The sequence below is a fragment of the Bos grunniens genome, chromosome 19 (genome assembly GCF_055505025.1).
Source record: "Bos grunniens cultivar Pamir isolate PY7600 chromosome 19, Bosgru_T2T1.0, whole genome shotgun sequence".
In the NCBI taxonomy this organism is placed as follows: Eukaryota; Metazoa; Chordata; class Mammalia; order Artiodactyla; family Bovidae; genus Bos; species Bos grunniens.
Genome location: NC_141183.1, coordinates 40,315,868 through 40,335,405, shown reverse-complemented (window position 1 = coordinate 40,335,405; position 19,538 = coordinate 40,315,868). Strand labels below are relative to the sequence as shown.

Below are 19,538 nucleotides of genomic sequence, written 5' to 3'. Positions count from 1 at the left end.
ACAGAGACTTAACACAAGCATAATGAAGTTCATTTCAGCACTGTATGTAATAACAAAAATTGGACATAACTCAGTTATCATCTGAAAGATAGATAAATATACCTATACAATCAAACGTGATGCAACTTGAAAAATGGTATAGATCTATATGAACTGAGGTAGAAACAGTTCAAGGTATTTTGAAAACAAAAAATATTGGTAATATATACATAGCATGCATTTGAAATTTATTAGAAAAATCAACACTCTGCTACTAAACTGCTAATAACAATCATCTTTCGAATGGAGGAACTTATATTCTCATGTTCTATAGTCTATATTATTTTAATATTATTGCAGAGAGCATCAACTACTTTTGTAATTATCAAGTAAAAACAGGAGCTTCCCTGGTGGCCCATTGGTAAAGAATCCACTTGCCAATGCAGGAGACATGGGTTCGATCCCCGGTCTGGGAAGAGTGCACACGCCACAGGGCAGCTAAGCCCGTGCACCACAACTACCGAAAGCCTGTGCTCGAAAGCCCGGGAGCCACAACTACGGAAACCCACGTGCCCCAGGGCTCATGCTCCGCAACAAGAGAAGCCACCTCTATGAGAAGCTCGAGCCCTGCGGCTAGAGAGCAGCCCTCGCTCGCTACAACTAGAGAAGAGCCCTTGCTCACCCCAACTAGAGAAAAGCCCGTGCAGCAACAAAGACCCAGCACAGCCATAACTAAATAAAGCTGAACAGTTAAAAAAAAAAAAAAAAAAAAGTAAAGACAGTCCAACTTATTTTTCTGACCACGATGGTAATGGACTGGTCCTCACCCCATAAACAGCTCTAAAATATATAAGGTAACTATTTTTAGGCAGTGCTCAACAGGCAGTGCAAGACACTGATCCCTGAGGGAAAAGACTCATGAAATGAGCCTGCAATCACTCCATCCTCTGCTTGGGGATTATTTTCCAACCATGACACAGAAAGCTGAATCCCAAGGATATTATGATTGTCCTGAGGAGACAGAGAACAGAATTTGAGGCAGCTGAAAGGGCTGAATCTGCGAGTAAGGAAATGAACAGAAAGAAGCTGTGCAAAGAAAGGGCTTGAAGTCCATGTGGGAGTCCTCAGTGCACAAGTACGTGAAGGCTAGACTGTACATATGTAGGCCAAGATGACCAGGGCTTACCAGACGGCAGCCGCTCCACGGCTAAAAGTGGGAAAGAAAGCTATTAGAGGTGGTAGCTCAGGGGTAAGGAATCCACCTGTGATGCAGGAGATGCAGGTTCAAATCCCTGGGTCAAGAAGATCCCCTGGGGAAGGAAATGGCAGTATTCTTGCTTGGGAAATCCCACGGACAGAGGAGCCTGGTAGGTTACAGACCATGGGGTCGCAAAGAGTCAGATACGACTTAGCGACTAAACAACAACAACATCCCTTGAAAACCACCTGAGATTCCAGAGAGGCCACATTCTAGATTTAGACCTAACCTGAATGTGCACTAATTGTTCCTAAAACCCAGCCTAAAGCAACACTGGCAGAGGAGATGGGGCTTGGAAGCTGATTGTCACCAAGTCAGTGGGGCTTGAGAAACATCCTAGGTTCTGACACAGCTGCACTGATAATGTATAAAAGCTAATCCTATACCAGTTCAGGAGGATCAAGCAGTAATATAACTGCCTCTTAAAAAAGAACCACAAAGAATACTCTGCAGAGGAAGGTTAACAAAGTCCAGAATCTCTTTAACAAATTATCCACAATGTCCAGTGATTTTAAACAAAATATTCACAGGACAAAATCTCATAAGGCTTTGTGTCCAGAGTCTAGAAAGAACTTTTACAACTCTATTAGAAAACAATTTTTTAAAATGGGCATGAGATTTGGACACTTCTTAAATGAAGATCTATGAATTGCTAATGAACACATGAAAAGCTCACCGTTAGGAAAACACCAACTAAAATTAAAATGAGATACGTGAGAATGGCTAAAATAATAAAAACTAGAAATACAAATGTCAGCAATGATGCAAAGCAACCAGAACTCTCATCCATTGCTAGTGGGAGTAAAATGGTGCAACCACTTTGGAAAATAATTCAGTAGTTTAAGAAAGTCATTTATATAGGGCAGAGCAATTCTATTGATATTTCTAGCAATTTACCCCAAAGAAATAAAAACATTTGTTCACAAAAGATAGTACATTAATGTTTACAGTATCTTTACTCCTAACATTGAAAGATAAGGCAACCCAAATGGCCATGATCAAGTGGATGGATAAACAGACTGAGATACATCCATTGGCAGGTGGATTCTTTACCACTGTGATACCTGAGAAGCCCTCTATAAATCACAGTCACTGATATAAACTGAAAGGATGGAAGTAAATGGAAGTGATAATTAGTAGTTCTATAAATTTATATACAATTAGTAAAGAGGTAAGAGAGAGCACATAAAAAAAGGTGAGGGAGGGCAACAATGAGCAGATAGAAATACATAATACAAAAGATTAGTGCCAAAGGGCCACCAGCGAAATGAGTCATCATACAAACTGGCCCATCAACGTATTATACCTCAAGTGAGAAGAGGCAAAAAGAAAAAGAAAGACAGAGGACTTCTCTGGTGGTTCAGTGCTTAAGAATCTATGTGCCAATGCAGAGGACACAGGTTTGATTCCTGGTCCAAGAAGATCCCACATGCCACAGGGCAACTAAGCCCACGAGTCACAACTAGAGAGCTCATGCTGCTGCTGCTGCTGCTGCTAAGTCACTTCAGTCGTGTCCGACTCTGTGTGACCCCACAGACGGCAGCCTACTAGGCTCCACCGTCCCTGGGATTCTCCAGGCAAGAACACTGGAGTGGGTTGCCATTTCCTCCTCCAATGCATGAAAGTGAAAGTGAAGTCGCTCAGTTGTGTCAGATTCTTTGCGACCCCATGGACTGCAGCCCACCAGGCTCCTCCGCCCATGGGATTTTCCAGGCAAGAGTACTGGAGTAGGGTGCCATTGCCTTTTCCACTAGAGCCCCTTATACAGTATCTAGGGCCCCTTTGATTAAACAGGCAAAACAGTGAAGGAAATAAACACAGTTCATAGTTTATTTCTAAACACCTGACTGGAAACAATTTTTCCTTAGATATCTACAGGCCAATAGAGAAGGAATTGCAAGAAGGAGAAATAATTCAAAGGGTGAAAAAAAGAGATCTTATCCAGCATGGTATGACAAAGGAACATACATGTTTTAGTGCCTAAAAACTAGAGAGTACTCTCCCTTCCAAGTTTCAAAAAGCTCTTATCTTATTCAGTATAAAAATAAAACACCTCTTGTATGAGGGTAACCAAAGAAAGTTCAAAAGTTATTCATAAAAAACCTTTACAAATCATTAAGAAAAAATGGATGAGCATTCTAATCATAAAATGGGCAAAGAACATAATTTATAAAATATGATACCAATACATATACTCAGTAAGCATAACACTAGGGAAAAAAAAACACCCTATTAGTAAACAAAGAATGAAAATCAAAACAATGAGATGCTATTTTCGCTCATCTTTGGCTTAGTTACAAAAAATCAAACTATTCATGGTTAGTGAGGATGCTAGATAACAGAGATGATATTCTGCAGTTTACACAGCTATAAACTTTTCTGGAGGGCAATTTGGCATTATTTATCAAAAGTCTTAAAAATCTGTATACCCTCTTTGACCTAGTAATTGTTTCTTTCTTTTCTCAAAGATTATTTACTTTGTGGCTGCACTGGGCTTTCGTGGCTGTCCGCGGGCTTTTCTCCAGCTGTGGTGAGCGGGGCCTACTCTCCTGTTCCTGAGCTCAGGCACCAGGGCAGGAGTGGGCTTCAGGGGCCTACTCTCCTGTTCCTGAGCTCAGGCACCAGGGCATGAGTGGGCTTCAGGGGCCTACTCTCCTGTTCCTGAGCTCAGGCACCAGGGCAGGAGTGGGCTTCAGCAGTTGGGGCTTGTGGGCTCTAGAGCGCAGGCTCAGTAGTTGTGGTGCACAGGCTTCGCTGCTTGGTGGTGTATGAGATCTCCCCAGTCCGGGGATGGAACTCATGTCCCCTGCGTTGGCAGGCACTTCTTAACCACTGGACTACCAGGGAAGCCCTGACCTAGTAATTCTACTCAAAAATTTACCTTATGAACTGATTAAAAAAAAATATGTAAAGATTGTTTGAGATAGCACCATTTACAAAAGTGAAAAATCAGTAACTTTCTAAATGTCTTATTGAGGACTAAAATATCATGGTATGTCCATACATGTTAATATAATGCAGTCATTAAAGTTCACATTACAAGTGAATATGGAACTATATCCAGGATACATCTACTGCTAAATGACCAAAGTAGATTACAAAACAATATATGTACTTTCACTATAGTTCTGTTCAAAAGCAAAAAACTTCACATGTATCTCTCTGTCCATCCATCTATCCAACCAGGATAGAAGACAGGAAGATCAAGAGATCTTTCTTTCCTGAATACTAATATTGATTTTTCCAATATTGCTTCAAAGGAACATCTATTTTATAAAACAAAGACTTTAATAATTTTAAAAAACTTAAAAGTATACGCTTCTGAGTTAAATAACTCTACTTTCAAAATCCCAACTGAAGTGACCAAACTGAATACACAGAGCACAGCCCCCACTCCCCACAATGCCTCCTTTGTCAATCACGTTCACAGCAAGGGCCACGGAATCTAGCATAGCGCCTGACACATAGCAATCAACAGCTGTTAAATGGGAGAATGCTATTCATCTGCCATAAACCTTATGGAATTACTGCCAGGTGGATGGAGGATAGCTAGAAACAGGTCATGAAGAGCCAATCCACAGCTTCCCTTCCTAAGAGAGCAACTTAAAAAAAAAAGTTTACTTTGCTTGATGTCAGTATATAGACCGGAGAAGGCACTTGGCGACCCACTCCAGTACTCTTTGCCTGGAGAATTCCAGGGACGGAGGAGCCTGGTGGGCTGCCGTCTACGCGGTCGCACAGAGTTGGACACGACTGACATGACTTAGCAGCAGCAGCAGCAGCAGTATATAGACATGGAATTGGTTTTTGTATACCGACTTTATATCCAACAACTTTGCTAAACTCACTTATTAATCTGAATAATTTATCCTTATTTTCTACATATGAATCACATTATTTACAAAGATAGTTGTTTTTTTCTTTTCTTTCCAATTGTCTTTTTAGTACTTTTTCTTATCTTACTGTATTGGCTAGAACCTTCAAAATAAGCTGAATGAAACGTAATTAACGACTCTTGTCTCGTCCTATTTCTTGACATTCTTGGTGGTAATAACAGCTGTTCACCGTGTGATCAGTCTTTTTGTTTTACATATTCCCATATGCATATTTCATAATTTAAAAGGCAAAATAAAAAGAAAGCAGAAAGAGAAGAAACTATGAAGAACCTGGCAAAATTCTTCAGTTTGGAAGAGTCAACTAGTTTCCTACTGCTGCTGTTAACAAGATACCACAAATTCAATGACTTAAAACAACATAATTTATTATTTTATAGGCTGGGAGATGAGAAGTCCTATAATCAAGGTGTTGGCAGGGCTCTTCTTTCCAGACACTCTGTGAGAAAAATCTGTTTCCTTGTCGTTTCTAGTGTCTGGAGGTCACCTGGCATTCGAAGGCTCATGGTCCCTTCCTCCATCTTCAGGGCCAGCAGCATACTATTTCCAAATCTCTCTCTCTGACTTCTGGTTCCATCACCACGTCTCCCTTTTCTGACCCTGACCCTCCTGCCTCCTTGTACGGACCTTCGTGAATATGTTAAACCGCCTGGAAAATCCAAGGTCACGTTCCCATCTCAACATCCCTAACTTAAACACATCTCCAAAGGCCCTCTGCCTTGTAACATAATTTATTTAACAGGTTTTGGGGAACAAGATGTGGCCCATCTTTGGGGGAGGGTATTATTCTGCCTACCACAAAATGTGAAGATGTGGGGGCAGATGCAGAATACCACTTGGAAGACTTTTCGCAGCTACAGATTAGTACCATTCACAATCAGCAGTTTAGAGAGGCCCCGAAAAATGTAAATGGGAAGTGGCCAGAGGGTAGAATTTCTTCTTGACATGGTAGGCCACAGCTCTGGGAAGGAGGTCAGAAACTGCCTTATCATTTAGGTGAAACAAAAACTGGACATGGGATGCTAGCTCTCTAAGTAGCTCCATTATACACAGGACAGAAATACAGAGAATAAATTCACATGTTGAGAATGCACGCCACCTGGCCTCCTCCCCTTGCATGCCCTTCAGGGTGGTGACTTGGTAGCACAAACCTGTATCAACCAAATTTAGACCTGAGAAGGGGATTTTAAATAATATCTGTAGACAAAGACGGCATCCAGTGAGAATCTACCTAACCTGTTATGGACAAAATATCAGAATTGAGTAAACCTTTAAAGAAACATAAATGGCCAGAACTGGATTGCAGAAATACAAGCTTGGGACCTAAGGAAAACAGCCTGAAACGTAAAAAAAGGGAATGGAGCATGCAAAGAGGGAGAGAAACCGAATACTTGGAGGAAAGATGTTAGATGAAAAAGATAGTATCTGCTTTATTCTCACACTGGATTTTTAAAATCACAGATTTTGTAAAGTATGCTAAAAAAAATGATAAAAACAAAAATGATAAAAGAGACCTGGATAAAAGGCAGGCAAAAATATAAAAATTCCAGGATAAGACAGGGAAATAACATAAGGAGACAAATAATGCAACAGAAGATTTAAAAAACTGAATTAGAAGCAGTGAAGAATAGAATCAACACTATAAAAATCTGAACCAACTACAGAGGGGAAAAACTTGAGAAGCCTTTTGAGGCTGTAGAGGTAAAAGCAAAATAAATAAATAAATAAATAAAATGATGACAGAAAGATATGTGGAGGGCAAAGAATAGAGATCTAACATACACGTCAGGAGGAAAGAAATTACCAAAGAAAAGAACAAACACATTAGTAATCAAATACACGAGACATGAAAACTTTTCTGATCCAAAGATAGAACTGCATTTGCTTATTAAAGAGCTCATTATATGCCATACAACATTAAACTACAGAGCCCAACATCTAAACAAATCCTCATATAATTTGAAATTCAAGATTTAAGAAGCTGTAAGTTACCCATGCTGTATGCGGGAAAAAAAAAAAAAGTAAATCTACAAAAGAAGAAAAGTAAGACTTCTCTTCATTTTTTCCTAACCGCTAATGCAATGGAATAATAGCTATTGTTTTAAAGGGGAAAAAAGTTGACCTAAGTTAAGTTGCCATTCATGTGCAAGGGCAAAATAAGAACACTTTCAAAACACAAGTGTTCAGATAGCAGCCATGAAGAATGTCATTGATATATTGTTTAATGAAAAGAACAAAGTAAGGAAGAGAATGTATACCACACTATCATTTTGATCATATATGTATATATGTTTATAAATATATTTCAATGGGCATAGAAGTGGTATAAAAAGACAAATATCGAATTGTTAACAGTGGTTATCCCTAGATCGTGACTTTTGCCTATACATTTTTGTGAACTGTTTGATTCTTTTGCATATATATATATATTACTGTATTTTATAAAAATCACCTTAATTTTTAAAAAGCCTTCATGTTATCTTTGCTGGGAAAAATTCTATAATGTCCATTTCTAAATAACAAATAAGTCAAAGTAAAGAAGATAAAAATGGGACAGCCACAGAATAAACAGACTAAAAACTGAGAACTGAAAACATTTAAAATAAATTTGAAATAATTATAAATTTAGAAACAAAATGCAACTGTATGAAAAAGAAAATACATATTGTAAGCAGTCCTAATTTCTACATCTTAAATATAGGATAGTCAACTGACTTTCCCCCCCCCCTTTCATTCTTGATGTTGATACTCAGAGAATAGAAGATTATGTCATGTTTTTCAAAAAATTAGCCCCACTTAAAATGAATATTTTCCAGATCACCAAAAAACAAAGGCAACTTTTGTCCCCAAACTATGTATGTATGTATACGTGTGTGTGCGTATATATATAAAAACAAGGATTTTTTTTTAAAAAAGCACAAAACAAGAAGCATATGCTATATGATTCCAATAGTATTAAAGGAAAAGAATACACACGTATAAGCATGCGGGGGGTGGAGACTGAGAGGACACATACGAAACCTTAACACTAGCTAATTTTAGGTGGTAGTTTGTAGGTGATTTTAATTTTCCTGTGCTTTTCTATACTTTCTATTTAAAATGTTTGCATAATTATGTGTACAACAAGCAACTTGCCAAAACTGTCATTTAAGAAATGGACAAGCCAATGGTTTCAAAAGTTGGACAGTTTAAACCTCATTTTTAACCTCAATTATGTATTAATGACAGTTTCCTGGGATCCTACATCCAGACAGAAAGCAAAGATGACTGTAAGGATGAATGGGATATGCTTGTGAGATGTCTAACTTCATCCCTGGTGGCTCAGAGGTAAAGAATCTACGTGCAACGCAGGAGATGTGGCGACATGGGTTCGATCCCTGAGTCAGGCAGATCTGCTGGAGAAGGAAATGGCAACCCGCTCCAGTGTTCTTGCCTGGGAAATTTCATGGAGAGAGAAGCCTGGTGGCTACAGTCCATGGGGTTGCAAAAGGGTCGGACACAACTGAGGGGACTAAAAAACATCACCTTATAATACAATCTCTCTCTCTTAATCAAGCTTAACAGTTGCCCCAGCATTAACTTGTTGCAAAGTTCTTCACTGAGTTCTTGGGTCAGATAACAACATGGGAATGAAGACGCAGAAGATCACACAAGTTAGCCTACTTGGGGAAGCCAGAATGAGGATAGCTTACTTCATTACTTATGACATAAATGATTTGGTTCTCATTAAATGGCTAGAGCTTCAGAGCCTAAGAAAAGAAACAGCCTGTCACTAAATAAATCCTTGTTCAGTACTACCTATAGCTATACAGTCACATGCATGCTTTTTAGATAATTAAGCTTTTTTGATATAGACTAACATATAACATGAACTCAACAGGTTTCTCCTAAAACAATTTCCTTTTTACCACTTCTCCTATCTGCCCACAGGGTTACTGGGGTTTCAGTGAGGAAGTATGTGTAAAGAGCTTAGCACGCCTGGAACCTGACCAGTTGACTGCAAAACCTTAAGTGAAGTGAAGTAAAGTTGCTCAGTCGTGTCCTACTCTTTGCGACCCCATGGACTGTAGCCTACCAGGCTCCTCCATCCATGGGATTTTCCAGGCAAGAATACTGGAGTGGGCTGCCATTTCCTTCTCCAGAGGATCTTCCCAACCCAGGGATTGAACCCGGGTCTCCCGCATTGCAGGCAGACGCTTTACCATCTGAGCCACCAGGGAAGCCACCAGGGAAGCAAAATCTTAAACTTACTATTATTATGGTTTGATTACTTTTTCAATCACTTATGCTTATTCAGTATAATGCAGCAAAAAGGACACAGGGTTTTAAAACTTGTTCTTATGGAAATTTTCATATATGTACAAAAGTGGAATACTATTAATATAAGAAACTCCATGTACCCACCCAATGTGAAGAGCTGACTCACTGGAAAAGACCTTGATGCTGGGAAAGATTGAAGGTAAATGGAGAAAGGGGTGGCAGTGGATGAAATGGTTAGATAGCATCACCGACTCAATGGACACGAATTTGCACAAACTCCAGTAGATAGTTAAGGACAAGGAAGCCTGGGGTGCTGCAGGCTATGGGACTGAAAAGAGATACAATTTAGCAACTGAACAACAGCAAAAACCCACTATTCAGATTTAATCACGATCAACATTTGGCCTTTTTCCCCCCATCTACACTCCTATCCACCTTCCTTCCTCCCCAGGTTATTTTGAAGCAAATCCTGGATGTCAAATCATCCGTAAGGATGTGATATTCTGAAGTCATACAGACAAGGATTCTAAACCTCACACAGCGACATGGCCCTGGGTAAAATACTAAACCTCTGAATTAAGGTGCCGAGCAGCCACTCATGAACTTAACATGACTTTCTCCTGCTGCTGCTGCTGCTGCTGCTAAGTCGCTTCTGTGTCTGACTCTGTGCGACCCCACAGACGGCAGCCCACCAGGCTCCTCTGTCCATGGGATTCTCCAGGCAAGAACACTGGAGTGGGCTGCCATTTCCTCCTCCAATGCATGAAAGTGAAAAGTCAAAGTGAAGTCGCTCAGTCGTGTCCGACTCTTAGCGACCCCATGGACTACACCCTACCAGGCTCCTCCGTTCATGGGATTTTCCAGGCAAGTGTACTGGAGTTGGGTGCCATTGCCTTCTCCATCACTTTCTCCTAGCTGGCTCTCATGTTCAGCGTCGGCGATATTTCTGTCTACATGTAACCAGCTCCACTCTGTTGCTTTTACCGTAACCCATACTCTCTATCTCACTTTTGAATAATTCCAACAGCCACCTGTTTTCTCAACCTCTTGTTCATCCCATGCCTGGGTTTTCTATTACGGTTTGTTTCTTTTAGGCAGAATATTAACCCTGAAAGATGTTCAGCAAATCAAAAAGATCAAGGGTGAAGCAAGTTTGGGAAAGGTAGCAAAGGCTATCCTCCTTGCAACATACATGACATTAGAAGTTCCAAAAAGTCCTGCAGTAACGGCTTCTGTCTAATACTGTGTTACTCTAATTTACATGATTGTGGAACTTTTTTTCACCTGACTATTAAGAACCCATAAAACTAGAGTTTCTTGGAATTTACTTGGGAAATACAGTGATCGGTTAATGCCAAGTCAGTGCTCCTTGAGCAATGCCTTCGGTGGGAAACTACCAATTCAATAAAATTTCAAGAGTTCCTCTTTAACTACAGATGCAAATGAACTTGTTTGCTTGTCACATCTTTGTGTATGCCACAAGTTATCTTCCAAACTAGGTGGGTGTCTGCCTTACACGTCTGAATCTCTCTTGCTGTGCACACAGGAGTGGTGTAGGTCTGCTCAGTGAGCGCCTGTCTAGTGCACATCCAGGCTGGGCCAAAAGTGACCATGCTCGACCACGATGAAATTCTCATGTTGCCACTACAAAGTCCTTGAGATACTTTACATTTCTTAGTCGTGAACACCAGAAGCTGGAGAAGATGTCTGTCTTCTTCAGATATCCAAAAGGTTGAGAGTCCCTAAAGAGTCCCCCATATCGATACTGATCTTCCAGGTCGGTGGTGGAGATACTTCATAAGAGCTGATCATCACTCTTCGCTGCTTTCTTGAGCCTCAGTTTTCTCTTTTATAAAATGAAGGTACTAATACCTACTTGGCAGGCACTTTGTGTGGACTTAAATACTGGACAGAAGTAGCTTGTCCAGGGACTGACACATGCTAGATATTCAAGAGATGTTATTTTTCTCTGCCATGGAGAGAAAGAGAGAAAAGGGCACAGGAAGGCATGTAGCATCTTAAATAGGGTAGCCAGGGAAGACCTCTCCAACCAAGGTGGCATTGAGAAGGGCGTGAGAGGGCAACACAGTGCTCTGGGGACAGGGTGTTCCAGGTTACGAGGAAACCAAGTGCAAAGACCCTGAGTGTGCGGCTGGTCTGAGGACCAGCAAGGATGCCAACGTGACTAGGGCATACTGGGCACAAGCAAAGTAGCAGGAGCTGGACCAGAGAGTCCATAGAGAAGGGACACGATCTTACTGATGCTTTAAAGAGATCATTCTGGGCTTTCCAGGTGGTCTAGTGGTTAAGAATTCACCTGCTATATAGCAACATGAGTCAGCCATAGGTATATGTTATGCCCCCTCTCTCTTGAACCTCTCTTCCAAATTAACACAATATTGTAAAGCAACTGTCCTCCAAATAAAAAAAATAAATTAAAAAAAAAAGAACACCAAGAATTTGCCTGCCAATACAGGGCACATGGGTTCAACCCCTGGTGCAGGAGGATCCCACATGCCATGGAGCAACAAAGCCCGTGCACTACAACTACTGAGCCAGGGCTCTAGAGCCCAGGAACTGCAATTACTGAAGCCCACGCACCTGGAGCCCGTGCTCCACAACAAGAGAAGCCGCTGCAACGAGAAGCCTGTGCACCGCAACTGGAGAGAGCTGGCGTGTGGCAACGAAGACCCCGCACGACCAAATATAAAATAAATAAATAGAAACAGAGAGATCCTTCCAGTGGCTGTGTTGGAAATAGACTGGAGAGCAGGAGGAGGGAGGAGCTAGAGAAACTAATCAGAAGGCATTTCACTGAATCGAACTAGGGTGCAGTGGTAAGAAAGCACTGTATGTGTTTATTTTGAAGGTAAAGAAGACTTGGATCGCTGACAGATTAGATATGGAGGTGTGAAAAGAGAGGAGCCAAGAATAACCCCAAGAATTTTGACATGAGCAGCCCCAAAGTCAAAGCTGCCATTTATCAAGATGAGAAGACTGAAGACAGCTCAGGTTTGGAGGAGAAAGAAATTCCAAAGTCTGGATTTGGAGATGTTGTATTAGACATGCCTATTTCACAGTCCTTGAGGTGGAGACTACCTTCAGACTACCTGAGTCTCAGTGAGCTGCGACTGCCCTGGGCAGCCTGAGGGCACGACCACAGGCTGAGGGCACGGACCACGGGCTTGGTGTTCTTCTTGCCAGTCATGTACTTAGCACATGCTGTTGTATATCATATACTGTATCATACACATGTATCATATGCTCACACTAAAGCTGGGAGAGGGGTTTCCCTGGTAGTCCAGGGGTTAGGATTCTGCACTTCCACTGCAGGAGGCACGGGTTCGACTACTGGTGAGGGAACTAAGATTCCACATGCCACACAGTGAAAGGCTTAGCAAGTCTAAAGCTGGTTCAGACTCCTTCTGTGTTCTTCACTGAAAGGCAGTTAACCCAATAGCCAATTTCCAAAAGCACCCCCAGAGTCAAGACCACCCTATGATCACAGAAGAACAGGACGTACTAGGATTCCCCTGGCCCAAGTTGCCCAGTTTCTCTTCCAACTCTTCCAACTGAACATCTTCCATAAAGTCTGCACTGTGTTAGCTGTCCTCAGCCTCACACACTACAACTCCCCGTCAGTATTCCCTCTGGAGACTAGAACGGCAGGACTTTATTCCAACTTTTTGCTAGAAAAATATAAAATGAGTATTTCTCTAGTATTTCTCTAGAAAGAAAGGTTCTCACATTCCCCGTATTAGTCATTAACTGCATTTAAACTCCATTGATATGTCAATGTCGAGACCTTTATCTGCTTACAGAAATTTAACCAAAGGGAATATATAAAAAAAATTCTACAAGGAATCACTTCACTGATTATCGTAGTTCAGAAATTCAGGACAGGCCCTTTGTTCAATAAAGCAAAGACTGGTTAAAGAAATCTTTGCATAGAAATGAATACTAAGTGATCCTCAAACATGATTCCATTTAAGAATACATTAAAAAATACAAATGAAAAAAGCAGAGTACAGGGACCTCCCTGGTGGTCCAGTGGCTATGACTCTGCGCTTCCAATGCAGGGGGCCAGAGCTCTATCCCTGGTCAGGGCACTAGATCCCACATGCCCCAGCTTAAGGTTCCTCATGTCACAACTAAGACCCAGCGCAGCCAAATAAATTTTTAGAAGCAGAGCACAAATAACATGTACAATATGACCCTTAGTTGTGTTTAAAAAAAGTGTGTGCATATACTCAAGTTAAATATGACTGTATATAATCAGCAAAAACAACAGTTGTATTACCACTGGGTAAAGGGAGTTGTGGATACATTTTTTTCCTTTTCACTTGTCTGCAAGGAACACAGACCCTTTTTTCACAAAGATGAGTTAAAAAAATTTACATTCAACATAAAATCTCTCATATTTGTAGTTTATGTTTGGATTTTAACTTTTACTATCTGACATTAAAACGACGACAAAAAAATCTACCTGCCTTTCTATACATACTTCATCTAGCTCAAAAGCTTTCCTTCTGAGAAGCCACTTGTGGGACTCTCCCCAAAAGGCTCTCCCCTAGGGGATGTGACACCAACAACTCCGCACAGGGGTCAGTCACAGGGATCCCCTGCTTGGCATAGGAGACCCTGCTCCGGGGGTCTGTGGGCGCGACTTCCCCAGCCCAGCAACTGCTGCACGGGAATGGGAAGCAGAAAGGACGGCTCTACTCTCCACACCTGGCCGCAGCCCCAACTGTTATGCAGAGACTAAGAGCTCCACAGTCCCCACCAGGGCAACAGGCAATGGGCTTTGTTTTCTATAAACAGACAGACAAGGAAAAAGTTCAGGTTAAAACGCGGTCCTCAGAGGAAGAAAAATAGAAACCAGGCAGCGGGGAATGCTTCATATTCCTAAAAGCTTTTTTTGTAAGTTAACACATGGTGTCTGCTTCTCTCTAGTCACCTATTTATCACTCTCCTCCTCAGAGAAGGGAAAAAGCCCTGGCTGTTTTCCTAGTGCAGAGTTTTGTGGCTGGGGGGAAGGATGAAGGGGGGAGGAAGGAGGGTGCCTTAAGCATGATGCAAACCATTTGGAGCTGAGTGAGAGCACTGCCAACACAAGCTGCACTATTTAAACAAGTGAGGAAATGATCGTATATACAACATGCCAGCGAGCGCACACACACACCAAAGGAAGTCGAGAGGGCTTTTTTTTTTTTTTTTCAGGACACGGAGCTGGATGTCAGCGGCTAAAAGGTCGATATTTTCCCTTAACACCCTCCTCAATGACTTAATCATGTTCCGTTTGCACAGAAAACTTCCCAAGAATAAAAAAGTCTGGAGAATTGAGAGGAGGGGTGAATGGGGGAGGGATGTTTGGCCTGGGGCTGACCTTATCCGAGGTTTTCTCCACGTAGCAGGGGTCCTGAGGGGCAGCCAGCAAGGGGACAAAGCCCGAGAGAAGCCGATCCTCTTCCAAGATGAGGAGGGTGAGGTCATCGTCCGGGTCCTTGTACAGTGGCACCTCAGACTGATTCACTGCAGTCAGTATGTTACAGAAGTCAGCCAGCGTCGACCACACATCCACAGGAACCCTGCGAGAAAGGAGGGAAGACAAGAAGAGCAGCTCTAGAGAGGGACCAGTTCAAGCCGTCTAAGCACTTGTGGGCAGGGACATGCTTGTGGCAAATGCCGTCTATGGCTGGCATCTGCCAGGAAATCTAACCCAAAGAGCTCAGAGACAAAACTGTGCCCGTGGCAGTAATCTGGTGGGTGGGTGTGTGTGTCCATCTCTGCAAAGTTGAAATTGATTAGGGGGACGCTTTTAATCCTAACCAGAAAGGAAAAAGAATTTAGAGAATCAGTTGCCTAATGCAGGTCCTGTCACCTTTCCAGACAGTGTGCCTGAGACACTTACTCAAACATTCAAGACAACCAGTGCCTGAGGCGGCTCCCAGAATTCCCCTGCTCCTGTCCAGCCAAGTATATGCCACACAGACAGCAACACCACGCCAATCTCTCCTCCTCCTACACAGCCAGAGGGACCAGACACACCAGGCAACGAGTCACGTGGTTGTTGCCTCCCACCCCAGTCCCCTACAGTGGTTTAGAGATCTCTTCCTATAGGTAAGGAGGAAAACAATCAAACACACCCAACAAAAACCTCATTCCTGGCCTGCCAAGACCCTCCTGGGAAGGAAAAGCCACCCACGCATTTCGGCAGGTGAACAATATCAATACTGTCTCGGCCACCACTCTCCCCCTCCTCTCCCACACAAGCGGAAGGTAACATACAGGGTGACCAACTCTTCTGGTTTGCCTGGGACTGTCCCAGTTTTAGCACTGAAAGTCCCAGGTCGCCAGAAACCCCTCAGTCTTGGGCAAACTGGGTTGGCTGCTCACCCTAACTGCGTATCACCAGGTCCTGGTCGAACATGCTAAGAACTCCTGAAAAGAAAAAGTCCGGCTCACCCCAGTTTGAACTTCAGAGCCAAATCAGAAAAAGGAGGTTCATTTCTCTGTCACTGTCATTTGTCAAAACTCTCCTGTGGCTCACATCCCTGCTTTGGTGAGTGCTAAGGATCCTTAGAGCTTTCTTTTTTCGTCTGTAGCTCTAACAGTCAAACTGTGGTCAGATCCGGGACCCGCCAAGTTTATAGGCCCTGGGCTGTACAGGACTTCACTTTCTTTTCCAGAATACCTTAACCAGGGCGTCTGGAACAGGCAAGTGCCCTATGGATGCTAAGCTGTACTCTAAAAGGAGCTGCACAGAATAACAAAGAAAAGCTTTACAATGAGGCTCAAGAGATGGGGTGGCGAGAGGCGAGAAGCAGAAGAGAGCTATAAGAGCGAGCTACATCCTGGAATCTTCCCAGAGGAGTCACTGCGCATGAGCCGGATCTGCCAGGGAGGGGCCTCAGACCTGAGGAGTGTGTTTCGCCCGGAGATGGGGAGCTTTTGGGAGATGGCAGAAGAGAGGGCGTTCAAGGGCCATGGCACTGAAGGTGATGCTGGGGGAGAGAGTGGAGTGGAGGTGTGAGGATTCCTTGCCTGGATCCAGGTGGAAGGAGCCTGCACTGGTTTATTTACTGAAATCACTGCATGAGGAAAAGGCCATGAAATGAAACATCTTGTTTTCAAGAGTGTCCTGGGAACCAGGCGGAACACAGCTCCATTAATCACACAACGGCACATAATCAACACACGTGTATCGCACAATGACTCGCCTCCCAGGCTTTGCCCAGGAACGAGAACGTGTTTGGGAAGAATCACTGGAGGGGCGAGAGCTTTCTAAGGCCTCTCTCTCTGCACAGACACTGACGACCGGACTCATTCACAAAGCTCCATCTTTTGGCTCGGCTGAGTTTGGCTGTCAGAAATGTTTAAATATGGAAAAAAATAAACAGTTGCAACACGTTTCTGTGCGGAGATCTGCCTGAGCCCCTTTGTGATGTAATGGGAAACGCGGCATTCAGGCTACCAGCTGTAGAATAAACAGAACTTGGAGGGTTAAAAGGAACTGAACTTTCCACGACCCCATCTGCAGAGAAGAAAATAATAAGAGGAATGATGCACTGCCCCACAGCTCTGATAGTTTATCCTCCGGTCCCGGCTGCAGAGACAAGCACCGGATGTGATAGGGCCGCTCAGGGCCGCCTCCGAGGTTAGCGCTGCCCATGGGAGACGCACAGGGAGGCTCTTCCAGCTCCCCGCTTCCTCCCCCTGTGCCCTGCTGGCCACTTGAGCCCACTGCCTGAGTCTGATCCCACAGCAGTGGTGAGCTCTGGCCAATAGGCACTGCTCGGCTGCAGAGCAGCAATTTGGAAAATAAACAGGAAAGACGACAGCGAGAAGGAAGAAGGTGAAAAGTCTCCCAGCTGAATTCTTGGCTTGGGGGCCTTGGTTGGTGCTGTGCAGGTCAAGGCTGCTTCAGGACGTACTTGGGGGCAGGGCGAGGTGGTGGTGGGGAGCAGCAGCATCTCAAGCCAGGGAGAGGCGGCAGAAAATTACCCATGGCTGCCACAATGGGAGGCCCCACATCCCTCTCTCGTCCCCCCACCCCTACCATCTTGGATCCAAGACGAAGAAATATGTGGTACCATGTGGTTCTCATTACCATGCTCCCTGTCCCTAAGGCTCAGATAAACCAAAACGGACTCCTCCCAGAGACTGCTGGCCACCACGAGGGACCCCTGACCACATCTGCCTTTCGCCCATTACCACCCACCTTGTGCCCAAACCTGGACACTCACTGCATAAATGCAGTGGATGGGAGGTCCTACCCTAGTATTGATTTGTAAACAGCAGCTGATGCCAAAAGACATAGGAAGTGTCCTGAGTTCCCACCCCAGAAACGTCAAGGGGCCCAAGGGGCCAAGCTAGACTGAGCAGAACCAAGGGAATAAATACACAAAATGCTCCAAGGAAAGGTCATTTCTGTCTGTATCCCTCCAAATGGGTGTGCAGATCTAGTGGTTTCTTTCTTCTGGTACCGCAGTAGGGCTGCCCCAGATCACTGCATAGCTCACCGATAGTCCTCTCCCTCCTCGCTGAGCCCCATAAACACAACAACTGACCAGGTGCCCATGGACCATACAGTGACTCCCTACAGAGGGTGGGGGAGAAGGGAGTGTCAGGAAACTAATACTAAAAGGAAGAAGTACTTAGAAAAACTAGGTGAGATGTCTGAGCTCAAAGTTAAGATGTCTGCAATGGGATGAGGTAATTCCTGGAACCTGGGCAACGTCACCTCAGCTTACCCTGATCAGGCCTCTGGGCTGAGAGGTCAGTTCCGTGGGTGAACACAGGGCTTCCTGTCTGAGTAGAAGGGGAAAAGTTAGCCTTTTCCTGCTCTAGTCTTTATCCCAGCTGGGAGTGCCTTCCAACCTTCACCCTACTGCAGCCCTTGAATGCTAAGGATTCAAGGTTGGCCCGGGCCAAGGGGCCCGATGTCCAATTCTGGTGGCTGTGAGGAACTTTATAGCGCTCCCATTCTTCTAGAAACACTTAGGAAATGACTCCCCAGGAGAGTTTCCAGACATGCTCAAGCCACCAGTGGTTCTAAATGGACCCTCTAGAGCACTATCCGCTTGGGCAAATCCCTCTGGTTTGTTCTGGTCCCAGCTCGTATTTGGAAAAAGCTCCCAGAGTCCAAAAAAATCTTCCCCCCAAACAGACACAAGGCAGCCAGAGAACATGAAACTGCATGCGAGTCTGTTTATGGCCTTCAGAATGGCGGCAAGGGAGCCTCTCAGGCAGCTGTGATGTGACTAAGTGAGCAGGGATCGGCGGCTGCAGGGTGACCCAGTGGTCCAACCCCACAGAACATGCCACACACCGGGAAAGTAGACCTCTGGCTGGAGTCTGAACACCAGATCCTAGCTTGGGACCGACCAGCGGTGGCTAGTTAGAGGTATGCACTCAGGACCAAGGCTTGCTCACTTCCCTACAGACAGGCATTCATTTACTCCACCAGGAAAGGAAAAAAATAAGAGTTAATTTACTTTTTATTGCCTCAGAATTCCAAGGTTTAATGTAGCTGTCAGTTTGAGTGCGGTGCAGCTGCCGGCCGATACAATGCAGCCCAGGCCAGCCCAGGTGACTAGGGAAACACATTTCACAGAAATGAACCAACGCACACTCTTGGCCGGTTGTTTGGGGGGATATTGACTCGGGGAATCAGATTAACCCTTCGGGCTGGGGTTTGTTCTGCAAACAGCGTTTGAAAAGCAGCTTCGGTACAAGGATCTGAGAAGCCCTGATCTCAGGTGGACCAGTAGGTTTCTGGTTTCTTCAATTTTGGCATTTCCTCATATGACATGCCACTCAACTACAACGTGCTTGGAAAGATTCAGGTGTGAGGCAAGTTATACCACAGATCTCTATCAAGCTCCTTCCTAAACTTCAGAAAGGAAGGCAGATCTGCTGGCTTTATAGGGAGCAGGTCAGGTATGAACTTTTCTGCTAACTCCACCCGAGGCCGGGACGACAGTTCAGAGAATGAGGACAAGGGCCCCACTGGGGCTCAGGCCATCCTTCTGGCAAGTCTGAGGAGGACTGAGCCCTCACACACCCCTTCATATTTTTACTGGGGGAACAGGCTGACTGGTGATTAATATCAAGTACAATGACCCCATGTTACAAGCCTGCAGGGG

At 43.9% G+C, this 19,538-nt stretch overlaps 1 protein-coding gene across 10 annotated transcripts in view; it reads right to left on the bottom strand.

The window, feature by feature from the left end:
- SMG6 (SMG6 nonsense mediated mRNA decay factor) overlaps window positions 1–19,538 on the bottom strand; it is a 200,673-nt gene that overhangs the window by 79,944 nt on the left and 101,191 nt on the right. For 8 of the 10 annotated variants that reach the window (XM_086359686.1, XM_086359690.1, XM_086359688.1 and 5 more), the window contains one exon: window positions 14,777–14,978. In XM_086359686.1, coding sequence (XP_086215812.1) covers window positions 14,777–14,978 — 202 coding nt within the window. Of the gene's footprint in view, window positions 1–12,665; window positions 14,202–14,776; window positions 14,979–19,538 lie in introns of those variants that run through there. The other 2 variants (XM_086359692.1, XM_086359691.1) reach the window with 1 other exon arrangement.